Source organism: Pteropus alecto, unplaced genomic scaffold (genome assembly GCF_000325575.1).
Source record: "Pteropus alecto unplaced genomic scaffold, ASM32557v1 scaffold7, whole genome shotgun sequence".
In the NCBI taxonomy this organism is placed as follows: Eukaryota; Metazoa; Chordata; class Mammalia; order Chiroptera; family Pteropodidae; genus Pteropus; species Pteropus alecto.
The window spans coordinates 18853650-18874002 of NW_006494614.1; the positions used below are offsets into that span (position 1 = coordinate 18853650).

General features: G+C 38.0%; 1 protein-coding gene across 2 annotated transcripts in view; it reads left to right on the forward strand.

Annotated features, from left to right (window-relative positions):
- Positions 1–20353, forward strand: part of IMPG1 (interphotoreceptor matrix proteoglycan 1) — a 108630-nt gene that overhangs the window by 19443 nt on the left and 68834 nt on the right. The window contains exons 2-7 of one of the 2 annotated variants that reach the window (XM_006926369.1): positions 2521–2754; positions 8221–8387; positions 8646–8674; positions 12499–12563; positions 13232–13311; positions 16624–16776. In XM_006926369.1, coding sequence (XP_006926431.1) covers positions 2521–2754; positions 8221–8387; positions 8646–8674; positions 12499–12563; positions 13232–13311; positions 16624–16776 — 728 coding nt within the window. The remainder of the gene's footprint in view (positions 1–2520; positions 2755–8220; positions 8388–8645; positions 8675–12498; positions 12564–13231; positions 13312–16623; positions 16777–20353) is intronic. The other variant, XM_006926370.1, reaches the window with a different exon arrangement.

Here is a 20353-nt window from a genome sequence, read left to right on the forward strand (position 1 = left end):
TGCCGAGAAACAGGGCAAATTGTGACCTTGATAGAATAAATTCCACCCTGATAGAATTCCAAAGATCCAGATCAAGCAGGATCTATGTACACAAGCCTTACTATAAACAAAGTGTTAAAATCCAGAGGGATCCAACTGGAAAAAATTCCAGAGCAGGGGCATTGTTCCCAGAGGCAGAGTGGAGAGAATACTACTTCCAAACCCAGTTATTCAGAATTCTAACAGACTATAATATAAAAATGTAAGAACAGAGCCAACCCCAAAGGACTGAAGATTGTGGGAATGGCAAAGTGAGAGCAGGACCAGGCTCACAGCAGGATTCCCCCACATATCAGGCAGGCACTGTGAGAAAAACAGAGAAGTGCAGGGTACATGGGGAACACACTTTCCCTAACTGTGATCTGTGCTTACCATGCCAGATAGGCCTAGAATTATCACAGGATGCACATTTTTTCCATTCTTAATGGCAACTGAAATATAATTATAAAAACTATACAACAACTTACCTCACTGTGATCACTGTAAGAATTTGAAAGTGTTATTAAAAATTAACATTTCTAAACTAAAATTTCCATTTTACTAACTGCAGTGGGTACTAATGGCTACATACACTGCTATCCTCCTCTTGCATTTTGCTCCAGTGTTGAAAGGGCACATTCCACTTTGCTATGCAGCCAATGTGATTCAGGAGAAACTGACCCCACTCCACAGTTCAAATGAGCCACTCAGAGTAATCCCAGTTCCCTGCCCTGTGATCACTCAGCTCAACCCAACAGCATTGGCATATCTCTTGGCAACTGGTATCAGTCCAGGCACATGGCGTAAATCAGCCATACTTTAGGGGAAGGCTGTTTTTCAATGGAAACAAAGGCAAGCATGTTCAAGTCAGTGGAAGCCAGCATTTGGGTAAAGTCACCACATGAGGGGACTGAGCAAAGAGAATGAGAGAATGTCAGAAAGGCAGAGCCAGAGCTCTGTTTTCACCAGGCATTCCCTACTTTTCACTTTCTTTTGTAGGCAATAACTTCCTTAGCGTTTAAGCCAGTTTGAGGTGGATGATCTTGACTCTTCAGCTGAAAGTATCCTTAGAGATCCATAAAAAAACGATTCCCAAACTGTCTGCATATTGAAATCACCTGAAGACTTTCAAAAGTAGCTGATGCCCATGTTCCACTCAGAGATTATGATTTATTGGTGTTTTGTGTGTCTGGGTGAGCAAATTAATTTTTCAGCTCCCTGTCTTTCTGGAGATTCTTGAGAATTTATCACTGCCCAAGACAGATGGAATACTCTGAAACTCCTCAAAGTGACAGAGAATATGTGTTCCCACCAGTACTCTGTCTACCCCCCATAATGAAAGAGATATTTTTATGCTTTGCAACAAGATTTGAGTTGCTCTCCAACTACCCTGCTTGGATTTCTGCTTGATTCCCTTGTCTGTACCACATTTCAGAAGATATGAGTTAGAGAGACTTCTTTATTAAAATAGGAATATAAATCTCTGTTAAGTCATAGTTTATAGTGTCAAGGAGCCATAGTGAGTGATCCCAGCTGCTCATCAATAATTCCTTTCTTAAATGGTGTTATGGCTAAAAGGACAGAGATAGACTAGGAGAGAACTTAAGATTTGACCTTACGGTTAACATGCGCTGATACCCTAAACCTCGATCCCCTACTGCATGTTAAACTGAGAAAATTAGTATCTATTTCATCTACATAGTAGAGCTTTTGTGAATAATATGAGATAATACAATGAAGAAAACTCAGAATAAAAAAGTGCTCAGTGAACATAAGTTATTATCATGAGAGGTCTAGTAAGTTAGAAATGCGTCTACACCTAACCCTAACAAACACAGTGGAGCCAGCATGATGAAACGGCTTGGGGAGTTAAATCTTCTACCAGCCCCTTCTCTTTCTCCACCCCTTCATTCGTCCTCTCACCACCCCGCATAAAATATCAAACCTGCTCTGTAAATGCAACTCTAAGAACTATCCCGGCTCTAACTCACTTTTGACCGGATTGCCACCCTATAAGCTCCCCATGTAGAAATCCTAGGGCTGTCACTAATAGGCAGGAAGTTTGTTCTTTTCTCTAGGTTTTTCGAAGCATTCCGCTTCCTCATCACGAGTATACCTCTGGGTACCACAATGCTATATCACTCCCCACTTGAATTATAATGTCTATCAAAAGAGGCGTCTCTTGGGAGGCTTGAGTGCTAAGTGAGGAGTGACTTTTAGAGAGATGTTTGGGAAATGGTTTCAATATTTGGCAGTTCCTAAAGGCAAGATGATTTGAGATATTGTTGGTTTTTTTTTTTTAAATACTTGATCAGCTCATACTATTCCCTTATTTCTGAAAATGCCTTGTCATTACAATATTTCATTTGGCAGTTGCACCAAAGTAGGACTTTCATAAACCAAAGGATTGTAATTTTTAGTTTATTCCATTCATTTATCATATGTTTCACATATATCACATAAATGTATATATTCACTAGGAAATCAATCTTTCTTTTACAGATCTCTCCATTAAAATGTACCATTCTGAAACTAAAGACATAGACAATGCCCCAAGAATCGAAACAGCTGAAAGTACTGCAAAAATGTACAAACTGTCAACCATGAGGCGAATATTCGATTTGGCAAAGCATCGAACAAAAAGATCAGCATTTTTCCCAACTGGGCTTAAAGTCTGTCCGCAGGAATCCATGAAACAGATTTTAGCCAGTCTTCAAGCTTATTATAGATTGAGAGGTAAGAAAAGAGATGAAACCTATTTAGCCTTTCGTTCTTTTCTTCCCTTCCCTTTCATTCATCCATAGGTCGTTTTCAGCCCAAAACTTCCAGAGTCTCTCAGCCACAAGAGTTATAAAAATCAGCCAGCTAATCAAAAGTATGATAGATATCTGTTCTTATGTTTTAAAATAATATCCCGTACAACAGAGAAGCATTAAGGCATTTAACAAGTCACCAGAGAGTCTCAGTATCTGGTTTTACCTCTTTTATTTTTGTCAAAGTTTAATATTGAATTTTAATGTTGTTATTACAAAGTAAGAAGCAGAGGATGATTGTAACCTCAGGAATCTGAGCAAGTTGATTTACAAAGTGAGATTTTATTTTTCAGAAGCAACATTACAATCCAGATACTCTCTCCCTTCTTGAAAATGTAAATTGTTTATTGCTAATTCGGCAAAACCTATTGAAGCTATGAAACCTGGAGGCACCACCTGAGTGCAAAGGGTTACAAATTAACAGCAGGTACCAAGACATAATGCAGGGGTGTTGATGGGATTTACAACATAATTACTGTGATTTCTAGTAGAGTTACAGTGCAGTTTTTACCCCAAGACAGCATCATAGGATTCTTACAGCATTCCTGGAAATCAGCGTGGAGTTCAATCACTCCACAGCAATCGGTGGCTGTCCTTGTCATTCACTTACCATGGATGAAAAGATTCCCATAGTTTCTTCTTTAAATGGAACACAGAATTTTTGGTAGCTGCTATTAAATTCCCCAGGTAGCTCCAAATAGTGTAAAGTATCTTGTTTAGCTGAAGCATAAACTCAATTTATCTTACAGGTGAAAGTTGAGGAGGTTTACTGATTTTTACCTTGATCATACAAGATGTTTGTTTCCATTCCAAAAAGCACAGTCACCCTGATCTATTTCAAGCCTATTGACTAGAGCAAGCTGGTTCAATTGTAGCCTGTGATGTGTTGTACATTATGACAACTGAAAACCATTTCATGATACTAATGTTCCAAAAAGCTCTTGAGTATTTACCTCTGTAATATGTACAAGGATTGTATTAATCTGGGGCGTTCTCACTGGGTTTTAGAGGCATAATTAACTAACAGTATCAAAAATATCAAGCCTTATGTTCCTCATATGTCTCATTTTATATAGAAATAAAGAGAGATTTACTTTCTGACAGAAACCACACCCACAGAGAAATGACAAGTACTGGATCATAGTCAGAAGGAGAACTCTAATTATAGGAAATCAAGTGCTCTATGTTAATATTCTGAGGTCCTAGCACAGAATTTCTGCATAGCAGGTTCTCAGTAAACGCTTATTGATGAATACAGGAAGCAAAGAGGCCATTGGGAATGCGAAGAAAAGACGGTAACATGAGTAAATAATTTATTTTGAATGTGCCTACACATTGATCAGATGACACAGGTAAATTCTATTTATTCGTTCTTGGATGGAAGTATAAATTTATGTATAGTATATGCATCATATTGAATATGAACACTATTGCTAACTTTTCATGTAACTTCTAATTCTTTATGACATTCACAAATAGGATTCATCACAAGTATTTGTGGAAAAGATTATTGCTGCAACCAAATTTTTAGCTCTGAATTTTATTCTTAGCTCTTTATTCTTGATTAGGTTTGCCTCTTTCATTCTTGCCTTTCTGGATGAAACTAACCATGGCAATGACAGTCCATTATCTTTATGGCTGCCCCTGGGTGACATAAAATTTTACTGTTCATCAACATGGATTTCTCAAGTCTAACAAATTGGTTTATAAAGAAACTAGAAATAACATGCAGCTACAGAGCAGTGTTTCTTTGACAGAGTAACCCACTGATTCTCGTAGCTACTTTTACAAAATGATCTGTTGACATCTTTTAAACTTAGGAGAGAAAGCTCTTATATTCCTCAGACCAGATGGAATATTGAGCTATTTCTTTTCCCAATGCTTAAAGCAACACAAATGAAAATGTTTCAAGCTTCATGGTAGGATCATAAACATGTTCATCCCAAAGAAGAGACACAGAGGAGGCAAGTATATTTCTAGTTGTCTCCAGGGGGAACCCTGTGCTCCTACCCAGGCAAACTTCCTCCTTTGTGACTGCCTTCCTTCAAACTGCCCATCCCCTATGTCTCTCTATCCCCCTTCCTCTCTTCCTCTATCTGTCTGCTTTCTTCTCTTTTTCCCAACCCCAATATCAAAAGCTAGATCTTTCTTTCACATTAACATGTGACTTAGAGAAAGTTAACGAAGGATGGAGTCCTAGTTCTTGCTGCTCCTGTAGATTTACCTGTAGACCAGAACAGGTAAATCAGGGGTTAGAAAAATCCAACTTTCAGAAATTTTTAGACTCCTCCCAGCCCGGCGGTACTTTGAGGCCTCAACTTTCTCGGGTTCTTTTGATGCTCTCTTGGTGAGAACGAGAGACTCTCCCAAGGAGTCACGGGCTAATGCTCTTATTCTCCCAACCACAGAAGGATTCAATGCCTCCCGGTTTGTGTTAAGCTTCCAAGAGGCCAGAAAAATGACCTCAAATTAGTTACCAAAAAAACCCACCTCTCAGAGTCAAAAAAAAAAAAAAAAAAGCTAGTTGTTCCTGTTTCATCCTAATATTTTGATCCCTATAAACTACAACACTCCAGGGAGAGAATTCTTCAAGAAAATTCAGACATTTGTCCTTTGGGGAGAAAGTTCTCTTAGAGCTTTTGTGAAAGGTAGATTTTAATGGGGATGGGGGTGTTCTGTGTCCCTGCGGTGAAAGAAAGGCAAAGGAGCAGAGCTGGGAAGATGCAGGCACCAAAATAAGCCTTAAATAGGACTGAAATAAAAGGAAGATTTAATCTGAGACCAAGACAACACAGGCGAGAATGTGTCAAACTGGTAAACAGAAAGATTATCACATTACATCCTCTCAGATGTTTTGTACATGGATATTGTTAGTGAAAGTCGCCAATGCCAAGCCCTCAAAGGCAGGGCTAGTTTATTTTATGTATTGTTGTGTATCTAGGAATTCAGTGGGTTTTGAACTAAACTATCAAGTACATTAGGGAAATATGGAAGGGCAAAATAATATCCCCCAAGAGCGTATAAAGTATGTAGGTGAGAAAAATAGCAAGGGTAGCTGTTGGCTTGGACTAAACCCGTACTCTTAGAGTTTGAACAAATGTTTCCTTCTTGCATGATATGTAGACTCTTGACTAGAAATGGTTGGTATCAGAAAAGGCATTAAAACTCTCTGATCCTTGCCTGGCAGGAGAGAGATTACGTTCACAAACAAGGGTTCTCCAGTAAGAGACTATTATATTGGTCTCCAGGTGTGCCTGACCTCTGTTATTCTCCAGATGTGGAAAATTCAATGCACATTTGCGGTAGTAGGCTCTGCACCCCCTCCTGGCTTTGCGGATTCTGATCAGGTTGCTGCTGGTAAATGACCTGAACTTCTTTGGTCTAGAATTCTCCTTGCCTCTTAAAACAGAAAGCTAAGAAAAATCCAGACATAGAGTAAGTGGGGAATGAGGGAGAATAAAGTATAGGAATAAACTCACCTTATTCCTCCCCACAACCCCTTTCTCAGCGCAGTAGCCAAAGAGTTTCTTTAGAAAATCAAGTGATGTCAGCTTCTGCCCCAAAGCCTCCTAATGCTCCATTTCTCTAGAGGTAAAAAAATCAACGTATTATAATTGCTTATAACAAAAGTCATCTAATTTTTTTTTTCACTTAGTCCTCTAAATTAATTTTTAAACTACGCACACCTCTGTGTGCTTTTCAGTTGATATCTAAAGTTTTTATCTTAAGTTTAAGTAGTTGGGTAGAATGTAACTTTTGGCAACTTGTAAAAATTGACATTGAAAATAAAACAAGAATTAGAGCATTCATGTGTATCCAGTGGAATCTATCATAGCCACTCAATACTTTGAATCAATTCTCTTAACAAATAAATGAACTTTTCTTAACAGCGGGAAATATCACATGGTTCCTTTTTCTCCATATAGCCACATTTCTATTCTACTTCCCACTTCGGAGATATATTTTAATGTAATTTATTTTAAACTTGAAAGTCTATTATTGATTGCTTTAAAATACTTCTCAGTAACAAAAATATACACATAAATTGAAATTATTTTTTTTCTTTTCTGTTACTATGTGTACAAAGAAATTTATTCTGGGTTAATTTGTATTTATAATTACTTTTTAATATATAATTGATTAAACAAATAGATATATAAATTTCACAAAAAATTTTAATTGTTAATAACAGATATAAGATCAGATACTGGCTTTGTGGGTACTCATGTTTATGAATACAAAATTAGGAACAATGCTTTGGAAGAGGCCAGTTTAAATAAAGGGCCCATAGCTTAAATTTTATTAGCTTCTGCTTCTGGATATATGGGATTGCTTTGGTGTTGTTCTTCCGTTATTTTATGTAATATTACATATTGTTCCTATTATATATTGCTAAAATAAGACAGGATTTAGCATCAATTTTATCTCTATTCTTTTACTTAGTTTCACTTAAATGCAGAGAAAACTTGATACATAAATAACTAGATGAGAACAGAGGGAGTTTGTTATAGCAATATCTTATTCTTTAAGTTTCTTTGGCATTATATGCTAACAATCACATCGTGTTCTGTCACCATTATTTTTAATGATTTATCGGCCATCGACTCCATTAGGACTCCTGATGTGCTAAAAGCAAAGAATAGGAAACCACCTTAATTGCAAAACTGTGTGTTACCCCTCAACTAAGTTTACTTGCTTTCTTAGCTTCAAAGCTATTATTTCAAATCATCCCTTTATGTGGTAACCTAGGGGCACTGTGTGCCACAATAAGATTAGGGGTCAATGAATGGGGGAAGAATGACAACCAAAGGGAAAGTGAAGAAGGAAAGGTGTACCCTTAGACTGATATTAGGAAAGCAAGATAGGAAAGTTGAGACTTAGTAATTAATTCTATTTGAACTGTGTGCCTGTTTATCTCTTGGAAAGCCTTCAAATACAACCAGTATCTGTGGCCGGTCTGAAGACTATGGGTCTACAAGGCCCTACACAATTTGTGTTCCCCTCCCCACATTCTTCTTTATTCATCGTCTGATACTTTTAACCTTGTTCTGGCTATTCTGTTTCTTCAATGCTCGTAGCATCCTCCGGCCTTGAGGCCTTTTTCAAAACTGCTTGAAAGTCACCTTTTACGATGAAGCTTTCCTCAACTACCCTATTTAAATTGCAGTCTTACACACACGCACACACACACGCATTCATATTCCCTATCTTCTTCTTTTATTTTTCTCCATAGCATATAGATGCTCAATAAATAGTTGTTAGGTGAATTAATTTCTATGGGCTATAAATTAGCGTGTCAAAATAAGCCTCAAAAAAGCTTTCCATGTCAGGAGATTGTGCTTGAATTGTGAGAAGGACACCTTCTACTCTTAATGACTCTGCATTACAGTGTGTCAGGAAGCTGTGTGGGAAGCATATCGGATCTTTCTGGATCGCATCCCTGACACAGGGGAATACCAAGATTGGGTCAACATCTGCCAGCAGGAGACTTTCTGCCTCTTTGAAATTGGCAAAAATTTCAGCAACTCCCAGGAGCACCTGGATCTTCTTCAGCAGGTAAGCTTAAACACTACATGTTTGGAATATTTCCCAAATAAATATCTCCCAGACCTCCAGCCCCTATCCCTTTTGAATTGGTTTCCACAGCATAGGGTTGTTTGAAGACATGCTTGGAGATATACGATAAGGCCAATAGGAGTTTTATTTCTGCAAAGTAACATTGTACAGACAAGTTGAAATAAAGAAAATGAAAATAGACTTTAGCTCTTCGGTTGGCATAATCTCTTGGTAAAATTACTTTTTCTCTTTCTGCAGAGAATAAAACAGAGAAACTTCCCTGAGAGGTAAGTACCTAAAATAGAGTGCTGCGTGCTCTTGACTTTTGAAAGATCTCATAATGGAGTGAGACTCAGCTATTGTACCTTTATGATATTATGTCAGCCACTGAGATCTGTGTAGGTAATTCTGATAGACAATTTATACACATATTGTGCTAAATATAAATGAATATATAAAAAAGAAAATTGTTAGACCTTATAGAGTAAGATATATGTTTGTACTATGTTTTCAGATAATATGAATTTATTACTATGTGATAAATATCTAACATGTATTTTCACTTATAAGATATAGAGCAATTAAAATAGTATGATTTTTAGAATTTGTGATAAATTATTAGTTACATCATGAAACTAATCTAGAGAGCAACTTCAATTTGAACTCTCGTTTGGTATTCTATAAAATGTTAGTATTTCTCAAACTAAATTACTAAAGCAATGGCTATATCCTCAACAAGAACTGAATGTCAAATAAGAAAATCAAAATGCAAAAAAAAAAAAAAAAGGAAAAATACAGAGATAAAATAATTAAACAAGAGAGATGTCATTGCCAAATTCTAATCTCACAAATTACATACATTTTATAACATTTAGAAATCCAAATCTGCAGATACTAATACTACAAAGAGTAACACAAATTTGGCTATATGAATTGCTGACAATCCTTTATACTGCTTTTCTCATTTGTTCCTTCATTTCTATTCCCTTTGCCAACAACTCAGGCCAGGACCTTATTACCTCACACCGTAAAAAACATCAAATCTGATCTCCCTAACAGATTTTCCTGGCTCTAACCTCTTCCCCACACTAACTTGCATAACTGATGTAGGACTAATGTGTCTACCATAGTCCTTTTGTTACACTGAGCCCTGTTCAATGGCTTTCAAAAGATTCCCACGTCTTCCTCTTGCCCTTCTAAATATAATCCCCTCTCTGCACTTCCCTACCGCTCTGTGCTGAAGGCTGAGCGGAAAAGACTGACTCCCTGGCATCCTGTGCCCTCTGACTACTAGATAGGGCCAGCCAATAGGAAGCAAGATATCAGAGGAGGTGAAGAGAATAAGGTGAGCGAATTTATTGCCTCCTCTTCCCCCACTCCCCAACCTGCAAAGTCTCGGTGAGGGCAGCTATTGGTCTCCTTCAACTTCAGCTCAGTTCCTGTGAGGTGGCCCTCTCAACGGAGCTTTCTCTGTCTCTAGTTTGTGGTAACTGCTCCATCCTCTTACCCCTCCTGCCAGAGGAGAGGTCTAGCACCTCGCTGTTACCAGCCCCCGGATTCTGCATTCTCGCTTGTGGTTGCTTACATTCTTCCCACAACTTAGTAAGTAATCTCTTTATTAAACTTTGCTCAAACTACCCCACTATGAGTGAGTCATCTGTTTTCTGCCAGGACCTTCACTGAGGCAGAAGCCAAACTAATTAATCGAGGCATGTCAACTCCTGACCTTTTCAACTTTGCCTTTCATTACCCATGATTCCACTGCTGCCACCATGCCACTTCCTCACTGCAGAGACCACACCCAACTCATCCCAGACTCTGACTCCAAGCCTTTCTCTCTTGCCTGAAAGAACCTGCCTCCTCCACTCCACTCCATCTCTCTAAATCCCACTCTCCTTTCAAGTCCCACCTCTTCATGATATCTTAACCACCTATTTGAGCCTGCAGCAATCTCTCCCTGCTTTGAAATTGGCGTTCTATTTGGTACTTACATTGTTATTTAACATTTCCTTGCTTTACCCTGTTTCCTGTGAAAGCAGAAACACCTCCAGGGCAGAAACTGTTTTATATTTCTCCACCAACTGCTATAGGACGGTCTTCATATATTTATAATATATAACAGTTCTAAATATGTCTATCTAGCCACACTTTTATAAATTTTTTAAAGCTATTGCCAAAATAAATAATGTGACTTAAGAAAATATTAGTACTAGAGTTTTAACGTTGTTCGCAAGACAAGGGATATTGATGCCTCTAATTTAAATTTAGGATAATATCAACTCCTTCATTTTCCAAAAAGAAAAAGAAAGTAAAGCAGAGGTTATTCATAAGAAAAAAAATTCAACACATACCAAGCCTTGATAGCAAAACATTAAAAATTACAGGAAATGATTATATAAGCCAGAAAGAGAAAGATATAGAATCATTCCACCAATTCTTGTGCCTACCAGCATTGATAGAAAGAAGAAACTAGAGACATTTTACATTACCTATTGTTACCAAGTTGTTTCTAAAAACAGAAAGAAAGAATATAAAAGGAAAGGGTAAAAAAAAACCTCTTTTACTTCAAACATTTTCAAGAAAACAAAACAGAAAATTTTCTCATCTGACTAGCTCATCAGTCTGCCAGTTTCAAATGACTTTAAAATAAAAGCCAGTGGAAGAAACCAGCAGCCTAGCTTCCCAAATTGTAGCTTCTCAGTGATGGTCTAGATTGTCAGTGTAGTGGCAGAATCACACCTGCACAAAATAGGCTGTTGAATTGTAACAAATGCAACAGCCAGTATTTTAATAACTGCTCTTCTTGGTTATTTTCTTTTTCACAAGGTAAAAAAAAAAAAAGGATACCAATGTTATAACAGGAGAAAGGAAACCTTGCTATAAACAAAAATCTATAAATTAAAAAAAAAAGAAAGAAAATTGTCTAAGTTACAAATGCTATGTTTGACATAATGAAAGTTTACTAAATATTACTTCCATAAAAACTATTTATTAGACATATAGCATAATACCAACAAAAACAAACAAGAATAGCTAATTCCAAATTCCATTATAAAGTCTGAGTTTAATTTAGCCTGTATGTACCAATATAGTCATCCATATTTACAGCTGACATCCATTCTGATTGGTCAGAGCCCATGCCAGGCTGATGGATATATTTTGTACATTAACCTCTATCAGCCCTTTGGCAGAATTGAGTGTGGTAGAAATATGCAGATGGTCCCCTTGGCTATGGCCAATCTCTATGACACTACAACAGTAGAGCACCTAGCCATTCCATTTGGTCTTCCATCAGCATGAGCCACAGAAAAATTGGATCAAATGTATTGGTCAACCATCACTATATTATACACAGACACAATTCTTTGAGACCTACTAGCTCATAGTAACAAATCTTTTCATGAGTTTCAAAAAATATCACTACTGCTACTTCTTTCTAAACAAAGCTTGCTTGAATGGGCCAACATTATATGCAGACAATTCAATAACAATGACCTTTATTCTGCCCTTAGAATATATCCCACACTGCCACTCCATGGCACTGTGAACCTACCCACAACTTCCTGGCTGGTTACTATTGCAGGCAATTGTTACGTTAAGAATAGGGCTTTAATACATCTACATTCTCCAGAAATCTATCTCTCTCCCATTATTGTACCCACAAGAATTATTTTATTGAATAAACTTAATGGCTATCTGAATTTGCAGGTTTGAGGGTCTGAGATTTTAGCAAGAATATTTCAGTCATAGATCATGCCATCAATTATCTTTGATGTCAAGGACACAGTTTAAGCACAAGGGACTATAAACATCAAACCCCCAAATCCATCTTTGCCTACTAGGGAATGTTTGCAGGACCACAAAAAGCTAAGGTGCTTATGAAAAGCCCTGGAGTCAAACATAACCATTTTAAGGGAGTTTGAATTTTTCTTCAATGAAAACATATTAGAAGATTACTACTGCAATGAAAAAAATAGATAAACCCAGTTTTAAAGTGTACTTTTTCTCTAATTTTTACGTCTATTAAATATAGGTAAATTTAAATGCATTTCTCCTATTGTCATCAAGCTCCTTGTCACCACATCTGTTTTCTCCTCTATTTTGTTGATAGAAAAGATGAAATAGCCACAGAGGAGATATTACAAGAGCTGGGTGAAACCCCCGCATTTTCAACAGGTAAGCTTAGATCTCATTTCGTCTGCTTCTGAACCTTAACTCAAATCATCATGAAAGCATGGTAATAAAAGCAATTCTTAATTAAAGTTGACAAAGTTTATAATGCACTTTCTCAACACTAACTTGTATTTCCAACCTTATAAAATGATTTAAATTCATTGTATAAAACTTGGAAAATCTGGGAAAGAATAAAGCTAAAACCAAATTGTTATCTTACAACTTGGAGTCAATTATTTCAATATTTTCAAACAAACAAATTCAAGACAAATATATGTCTATATATCCTTTATATAGGCAAGCGCACGCGCGCGCGCGCGCACACACACACACACACACATACACACACATACACACACACACACAAATTAACCAGATCTCATTAGGCAAAACCATTTAACTTTATCTAGAAGAGCACCAAACTGGAGTTGTAGAAAGGAATAATGAAGAATTCAACTTGGGCGGGGGAGAATTCAACTGGGATCAAGAGTATCAGTTATATTTTGCTCAAAAATGTATTTAGGTGATCTTAAAATAAAAATGATCTGAGAATGCATCTAACATCTATAAATTCCAGAATGACAGAAAAAGCATATGAAATTTTGACCTTGTTCTAATGTAAGCTCCTCCAGTCTCATTTCTGTGCCTCTTATTTTCTTTAATTTCCACAGATATTGCCAGCGTCTCACCGGGGTCCTTCCTTGTCACTCCTGAGGACACACTCCTCAATGGCACTAAGATGCCTATAATAGTAAGAACTTCTGAGAGTCAATTTAGCTCCTTGCATGACTGTTTTTGTTGTATTAGTAAAATGGAATAAGAGAATGGATTAACTGGACGTTCAATATTATTGGTGTTACATTTTTATCACTCCAATTAATAGTTAGTGACTTTGCTCTATTCACAAGTCTCACTTCTCCCTAGGGACTGAGAGGGAGAAATAAATTGAAAACTAGGATAAGGTGGGAGAATTGCAAAAAGCAACTTAATTACAAACTCTGGGAAGGCAGGTACCTAACAGTACTTTATATACAGCAGGTGCTCACCAAGCTTTAGAATGAATGAAGTGTTCTTTCTCCCGTGAAGTGTAATCTCACGCTGACAACAAGGGTAGAAGTTTTGTTCTCAGTCATGTCCAGCATGAATAGGTCAGAAAAATGTCAAAATGATTGAAATCCTGCGTGTCAAATGGGGAAAAATAAAAACAGAGGCAAGAAGAGCACTAGCAGCCTTTCCATTTGAAAAGGCATGCAAGATGAGAGGACTGTTACAGAATTTAATGTTGGTTATCAAAAAAGGTTATCAACATTTTTAACCTCTCTAAAAAGCTCTGAGCCAGATGCTTAAGGCGGAAACAGAGAAACAATATCCTCCTTATTTATGAGCAGTGGAGTTATGGCAGCATGAGTCGGCAGCAGACTCAGCATGGGGCTGTGGAATAGGGGTGACAAGTCAGAAAATGGGTCCTGTCATCCTCACACTGCCCCTACAACCAGATCTGCCATCCCCTGTGTCTGCCATCCCCTGTGTCTGCCATCCCCTGTGGCCTGTGAGACTTCTCTAGCCCTTTCCTCTTTTCTCCAAGGCACAAGTCAAAGCCCAGATGGTGAAGGCAGGAAATTCAGTTTCTCCAGCTCTACATGAAAATTTAAAAATTAAAACCCTGCTGGCCATTCTCTCTTTCTGGCCTTTAGGCCAGATGGCTGCAGATTTGGTGGAACTATTGTTATGAACAAAGAATAAAAATGTTTTATTTTTCTCAAAACTACTATTCCATTAACAGTGAAAAGTGCTGTTGAAAAAAATTATTGAGATTAAACATATTCACTATAAAATTTCTACAACTCCTATTTGCCTTCTCTATTTTCTCACATTACCTGTGTCTAAATCTTCAAAATCTAATTTAGGTCTCTCCTTCTGCAGTAAATATCCTCTGAATATTTCATTTTACATTCATTGCATCCTTCTCTCGACATCCTTTTTACCAACTGCATCTATTACTTATTCTTTCAGTTAGCAAACATTTAACTGACCTGCCAGACACTGGGCTATGCACCAAAGGTCCTAAGATAAACAAGATACAGTCCCTGCCTTTAAGAAATTTATAATGCAACTAAGTACAACAGAATAGTCTAAGTGCTATGACTGAAGATGGCACATGTATGGACCGGGACAAATTGATATGCCGGGATGGGTTGCAAAGGACGTGATCCCTAGTCATGTATATTCACTGAGAGCTTTGTACATAAATGGCTTCCTGTTTTTTAGTTTGGGAAATTGCATGAAGTGTGAGAATCATGCTGGATTCAAGGAGATTATATGGGGGGGTGACAGGATTAACATATAAAAAGAAGACTCTGGGTGAGTAAATCACAGGTACCAAATGAGCAATTCAGATCTTATCCACTACTACAAGAGGTCAAAGGAGGCAAAGATTTCCACCCTAGATAGTCAGAGGATATATTATTGTAAGTAAACCATGAAATATTGGTAAGAAGTAAAAAAGGGTGTGTGTCTGTGTGTGTGTGTGTGTGTGTGTGTGTTTGTGTTATTGCTGGAAGTGGGCATGGGGACCAGTGAGGACGGTCTCCAGTCAGAAGATTATCACAAGCTATATGATGTCTCAGCAACAGTGAATAAAACCATTTGTTGGTCAGGGCAGGGAGAAGTGAGACAGACTAAAACAGTTCAAGCAGATTGGTGTCAGAGAGTGGACTCTTGAATGTCAGGAAAAAAGAATTTGGACTTTATCCCATAGATAATACGGAGTCACTGATGGTGCTGGGTAAGAGGCATAAAAATTAATCCAGCGGTTGAGGGTAAATTAGGAGACTTGTCACTAATACATCTAAAGAATTTATTTAAATGTCTCTTGTGAATTTCAAATGTGCCTAATGAAATGGTAAGCTTCTAGAGGATAATACCACATACCATACTTTTCCTTCAACTTCCCATAGATCCTAGCACTGTGCTACACCCATACAGATGCTCAGAGTATATTATTTGAATGGATGGATGAATGAATGAATGAATGAAAAGATTTTCGTTAAACAAACATCAGTAGCCTGGTAAGTGTAAATCCATGTCCTCTGTGTGCCCCAGTAAAGTTAGAGGTTATTCTGTTGTCCAATGCCCATGGAAGAGGGGGGTTTGTGATAAGAAATGAGGAGAAACTACATCAGCTACCACCCAGATGAGTTTTGCCCCTCATGGCATTTTCCATTGACTGTTCTCTTCTCTCGGCTTCTATAACACTGATTTCACCGTAAGAGACTATACACTACCAGAGACAGTTAATTTTCCACAGACGTATTTTTTACTCTTTTGAGAAAGTTGTACAGATCTCAGGATCATCTTGGTACCAAGGCTGAAAATTTGTCAAACCCCAAGTTTGAAACCCAGATCCAGGCTTGTTCTGTGCCCCGGGAACCCACATGAGTTGAGAACAATGAGAGACTCCTGCTCGATCTCAAACTAAAGAACAAGAATGATGACCCCTGGCCTTTTGTGATCAAAGGCCAAATCCAGGTCATCAGAACAGTACTTTTATTCTTAGCCACATTTTTCCAAAGGTGGCCTAAATATGCCATTCCCTCTGAGAGAAATTTCAAGTCTTCCCTTGACCTGACAGTGCCTTCTAACCTGTCTAGAATCTTCTCTAAAAAGAATTTTAAAATATCACAGTATCCATAGGTTATTTTATCTAATCTAATCTTCATCACAGAGTATTTATAAAGTTACACAAGGATGTGGCACAATCCTAATGATGCTCCAGTATTATACATAAATTATGTATGTGTATGTATATGTGTATAAATGCTTTCATGAAAAGCACACAGTCATAAAATGACAGTGTTTTCAAAGATTCTAAGTAATTAACTCATTGGAGATTTGGTGCTTTGTCTCTCAATGAAATTCACAGGCCACATCTAGTTAATAGGACTTTTATTCTAAAAACACTAGAGCCTTCATACTCCACTTCTTGAGACAAGATCAACATATGTTATATAATATAGCCATTTGCTTATGGTTTATTTTAATAGAAGACCTTTTTTTAACTTAGGAAAGAGAAATAGAATTCACTGAGGTATCTGAGGGCCCACTGGAGCAGAAGGTGGAGCTGAGTATCTCTCTGGCAAACCAGAAGTTCAAGTCAGAACTCGCTGACTCCCAATCCTCATATTACCAGGAGCTAGCAGAGAAGTCCCAACTTCAGGTGAGTGAACTCAGCCCATACAACCACAGCCCAAGTCATGACTCAAACCTGGGACCAAATAGGACATAAACTCTTTTGGCTAAGTTCCAACTTCTTGTGAACAGGCATTCATTTTTAACCATTAAAAATAAATCAAAACTGCAATGGGTTCCAAAATATTAGAACAAATGGATCTCCAGGTAAGTTTTCCATTCTGGTTTTCCATCCATAAAAGTCATTTACATTTAGATTTTCTTTAAATATTAGCAGGTTTTTAAATCTCATTTAACTGAAAGCCACTAAGCAGATATTCTATATGTCTAAAACGTCCATTTAGGCACCAACTAGGGAACATGCTGGGTTGAAATATGAATTTTTAATTCACAATACTTTGTCTTACATAATATTTTCATTTTTGCAGTCTGCTGCAATTTAAAGATATGACATTTTTCACGGGTGATAAGTGAAAGGCAGTTATGTTGTCCATGTTATCCATCACTAAACAAAGGAGCTGTCCCAAGATGTCTCTTCCATCTCTGACCATCATCGTATCTGTCTGTCCCCAAATAAATCAAAAGGAGTCTTCATTCCCTGCAGGATAAATCCAAACTGCTCTGCTGAGCATAGCATGTATATGCCATGAAAAGATCCCCGCCTATCTTCCCAGCTTCACCTTAACACTAGTTCTTTACCATCCCCCCTTCTTTTCACTCGCTTTCCACAAACCACTTACAAATCTTTTCTCCCCATTAGTCTTTACATGTCCCTCCTCCTCTGTCTGGAATGCCATTCCCTGAGTTTCAAATTACAAACATCATGAAAAATTCTCTCTACCCATATTCTGGGTTCAGTGCCTCTCCTCTGAGCTAACACCCAGGGCCACTGTTGTCTCAACACTTATCACTCTGTCTTGAGGTTGTTTGTTTACATGGCCTTTGTTGTCTCCATTCCTCCCTCCTCAGCCACTACCCTCACTACCATTAGGCTTTGAGCTTCTCCTTAAGAGCAGGAACCTTCTCTTCCATCTCTTCAGCCTTTCTTCCTAATACAGAGTTTGGAATGCAGTTAACTACTCAGTAATGTAAAAAAGCAACTGAAAATAGAAGCACCCATGAGATTTCATAATATGAGCTACATGTATGGACAGCCTGGGTACCCAAGCATCTTACACGGAGAGGGAACAAACAACTTCCCACTTCTCATACTTAGCAAATTCAACACTTACCTCCTCCCAACTGGAGAGGAGGTAAGTGAAAAAACTTTCTTAACTAGCAACCTCTCCCTGCATTAGCCATCAGTCAATAAAATGTAAAGAATCATTTCTACAAACTTCAAAGAGAAAGCATTAGCACGAGGTGTTTATGAACCATAAAAGTACTTAGACATGTATTATTAGATAGAATTAATTTTAAAAATAGTCTGTTAACTTTTCTGTTCTTTGAAATATTCTCTTCAGCAAATCCTTAGTATAGTGAGTGTCTCCAAAATTGGATAATTGACCATAGATTGTCTTCACTGACCTGTTGTTAATTTTCTAAGCACGTAAAACAACCTGATGTAGAATAATGCAAATAAATTATAATACTTTTAAAATCTGAGTTTTAGTCTTGTTTCTTCCAAGACTTAGTCATGAGAATTTGGGGATCACTTTTCTGACCTTAGATTCCCATTTAGAAATTGAAGATGACCTCAAAGTCCCTTTCCAAGTTAAAACATTATATACGGAAATAATACCACTGTTCTCAATCTTCTATATGTATTCGCTCGTTTCATTTTTCACACAATCCTATAAGTTATATTATTTCCAGTTTTTGCAAGTGAAGCTACTGAGGCAAAAGGTGATTCCTTAATATGCCCCAAAATGTCACACCTATTAACTGGCAAAGCCAAGATTCAAACACAGGCAGCCTGGCACCAGAATCCCTGCTCTTAACCACCATGCTATAACTCCTATTTTCCCCAAATATTTATGGGGGAAGGATTTTTGCATCGTCATCAGAAAAACATGCCCCTCATAGCCTCTGAAATACTGATTAGCTAAAGAAGAATAGGTCTTGTTTGGTCTTGTTCCAGAGACCTATTACATCAGCCCAGCTGGTTCCATTTGTGTGGTTGTGGCCTCTCTGAGATGAAGCCCCTCTGCTTAGGGCATCTGTTTCCCTCCCAGGCTCCTAAGCAGTCCAGACACCTAGCCGCCTGCCATCAGATAACTAACCAGCCCCACCACAGCCCACTTGCATTAGCACGGTCATTTGGACCTAATCGGAAATTAATGGACAGTGCTTTGCAGTAATTTAATTTCCACAATAAACTTAATGAGCAATTTAATACAAATGTCAAAAGGAATGCTTAGTTGTCTGAATGCTTTCTCCTGTGCAAACATTCATGAGAACTCAACACGGCTGCCTTTTTATAGCCCCGTTAACATACATTCCGGCAGAATCAGGGAGGCCCCTGTGCATTTAGTATTATTAATAAGGTTAACTGAGCACTTAATTAGCAATTTAGTGGTTAGTGCTCCATGATTGGAAGGTTCCCAGAAGATTATTTAGCAGAATTAACTGAAGGCCTTTGTCATCTCCTCCCTAGATGCCTCTGCACCCTTCTAAGCAAAGCTGATTCTTAATCCATCACAGACAGGTTCACAAAGAGGGCATGGACACAAACAATAAAACCCCTCCACTGGAGCCAGTGCTGTGAGCACTCCTGGAGGGGAGGACAGCTCTCCCCAGCAATGTACTCTGCTGCCTATGCTCGCAGCTGTGGGCTTTTATGGTAGCAGTTCTGTGCTTAACTGATTGTTTTCACACATACAACAGAATCTCTGGTATCCTGGGCAAGAAAGAGGAATGAGTCAGGGTTTGAATCTTCTGCTCCAGAAATTGCAGCTCACACTTAAACATTCAGTCCTAGGTGCTATAACTGGAATGCCATGACAAATGCTTATGACCCCAGCTCTATTTCTCACAGGAGACCAGAGCAGACCTAAGGCATGTACACAGCTCTTTCCCACCTGCCCCAATAATAAAGAAAGACCAGCTCTGCAGAACCTAATCTGCTAGCTGGCTCCCGGCAAGAGTGGAGGCACAGAAACTTACTACCCAGGCCCCTGGCCCTTGACCCCTATGGGAACTTTCATCCTGTCCTTCCCCACACTGAGTCTTTTAAAAACAACTGACTGAACATTTGCTCTACTCTTGCCAGGCTCCATGCTATGTGGCTATTAAGGAAGTAAAAGAAAATCAGGCTATCAAAGAGCTAATAATTCAGTAGCAGAGATAGAGAATAGTAAATAATACAATATCACTGACTCCCTGCCCACTGTGTGTCAGACACTTATTAGTTATTCCTTAAAGCAATCTTATGATATAGGTGTTATTATCTCATTTTGGTTAAGGAGGCCAAGATTCAGAAAAATTAGGCAATAAATTTAGATCATGCAGTTAAAAAGTAACAAAACGAATATTTAAACTCAGGCCTATACGGCTATCTGCTTATCACCCAAAACTTGAGCTATCTTTATCATTGTAGTTACTATACACTCAGGAAACAAAAACTATTTTAATATTGGTGCAAGAAAATATAATTTAGGAGGTAA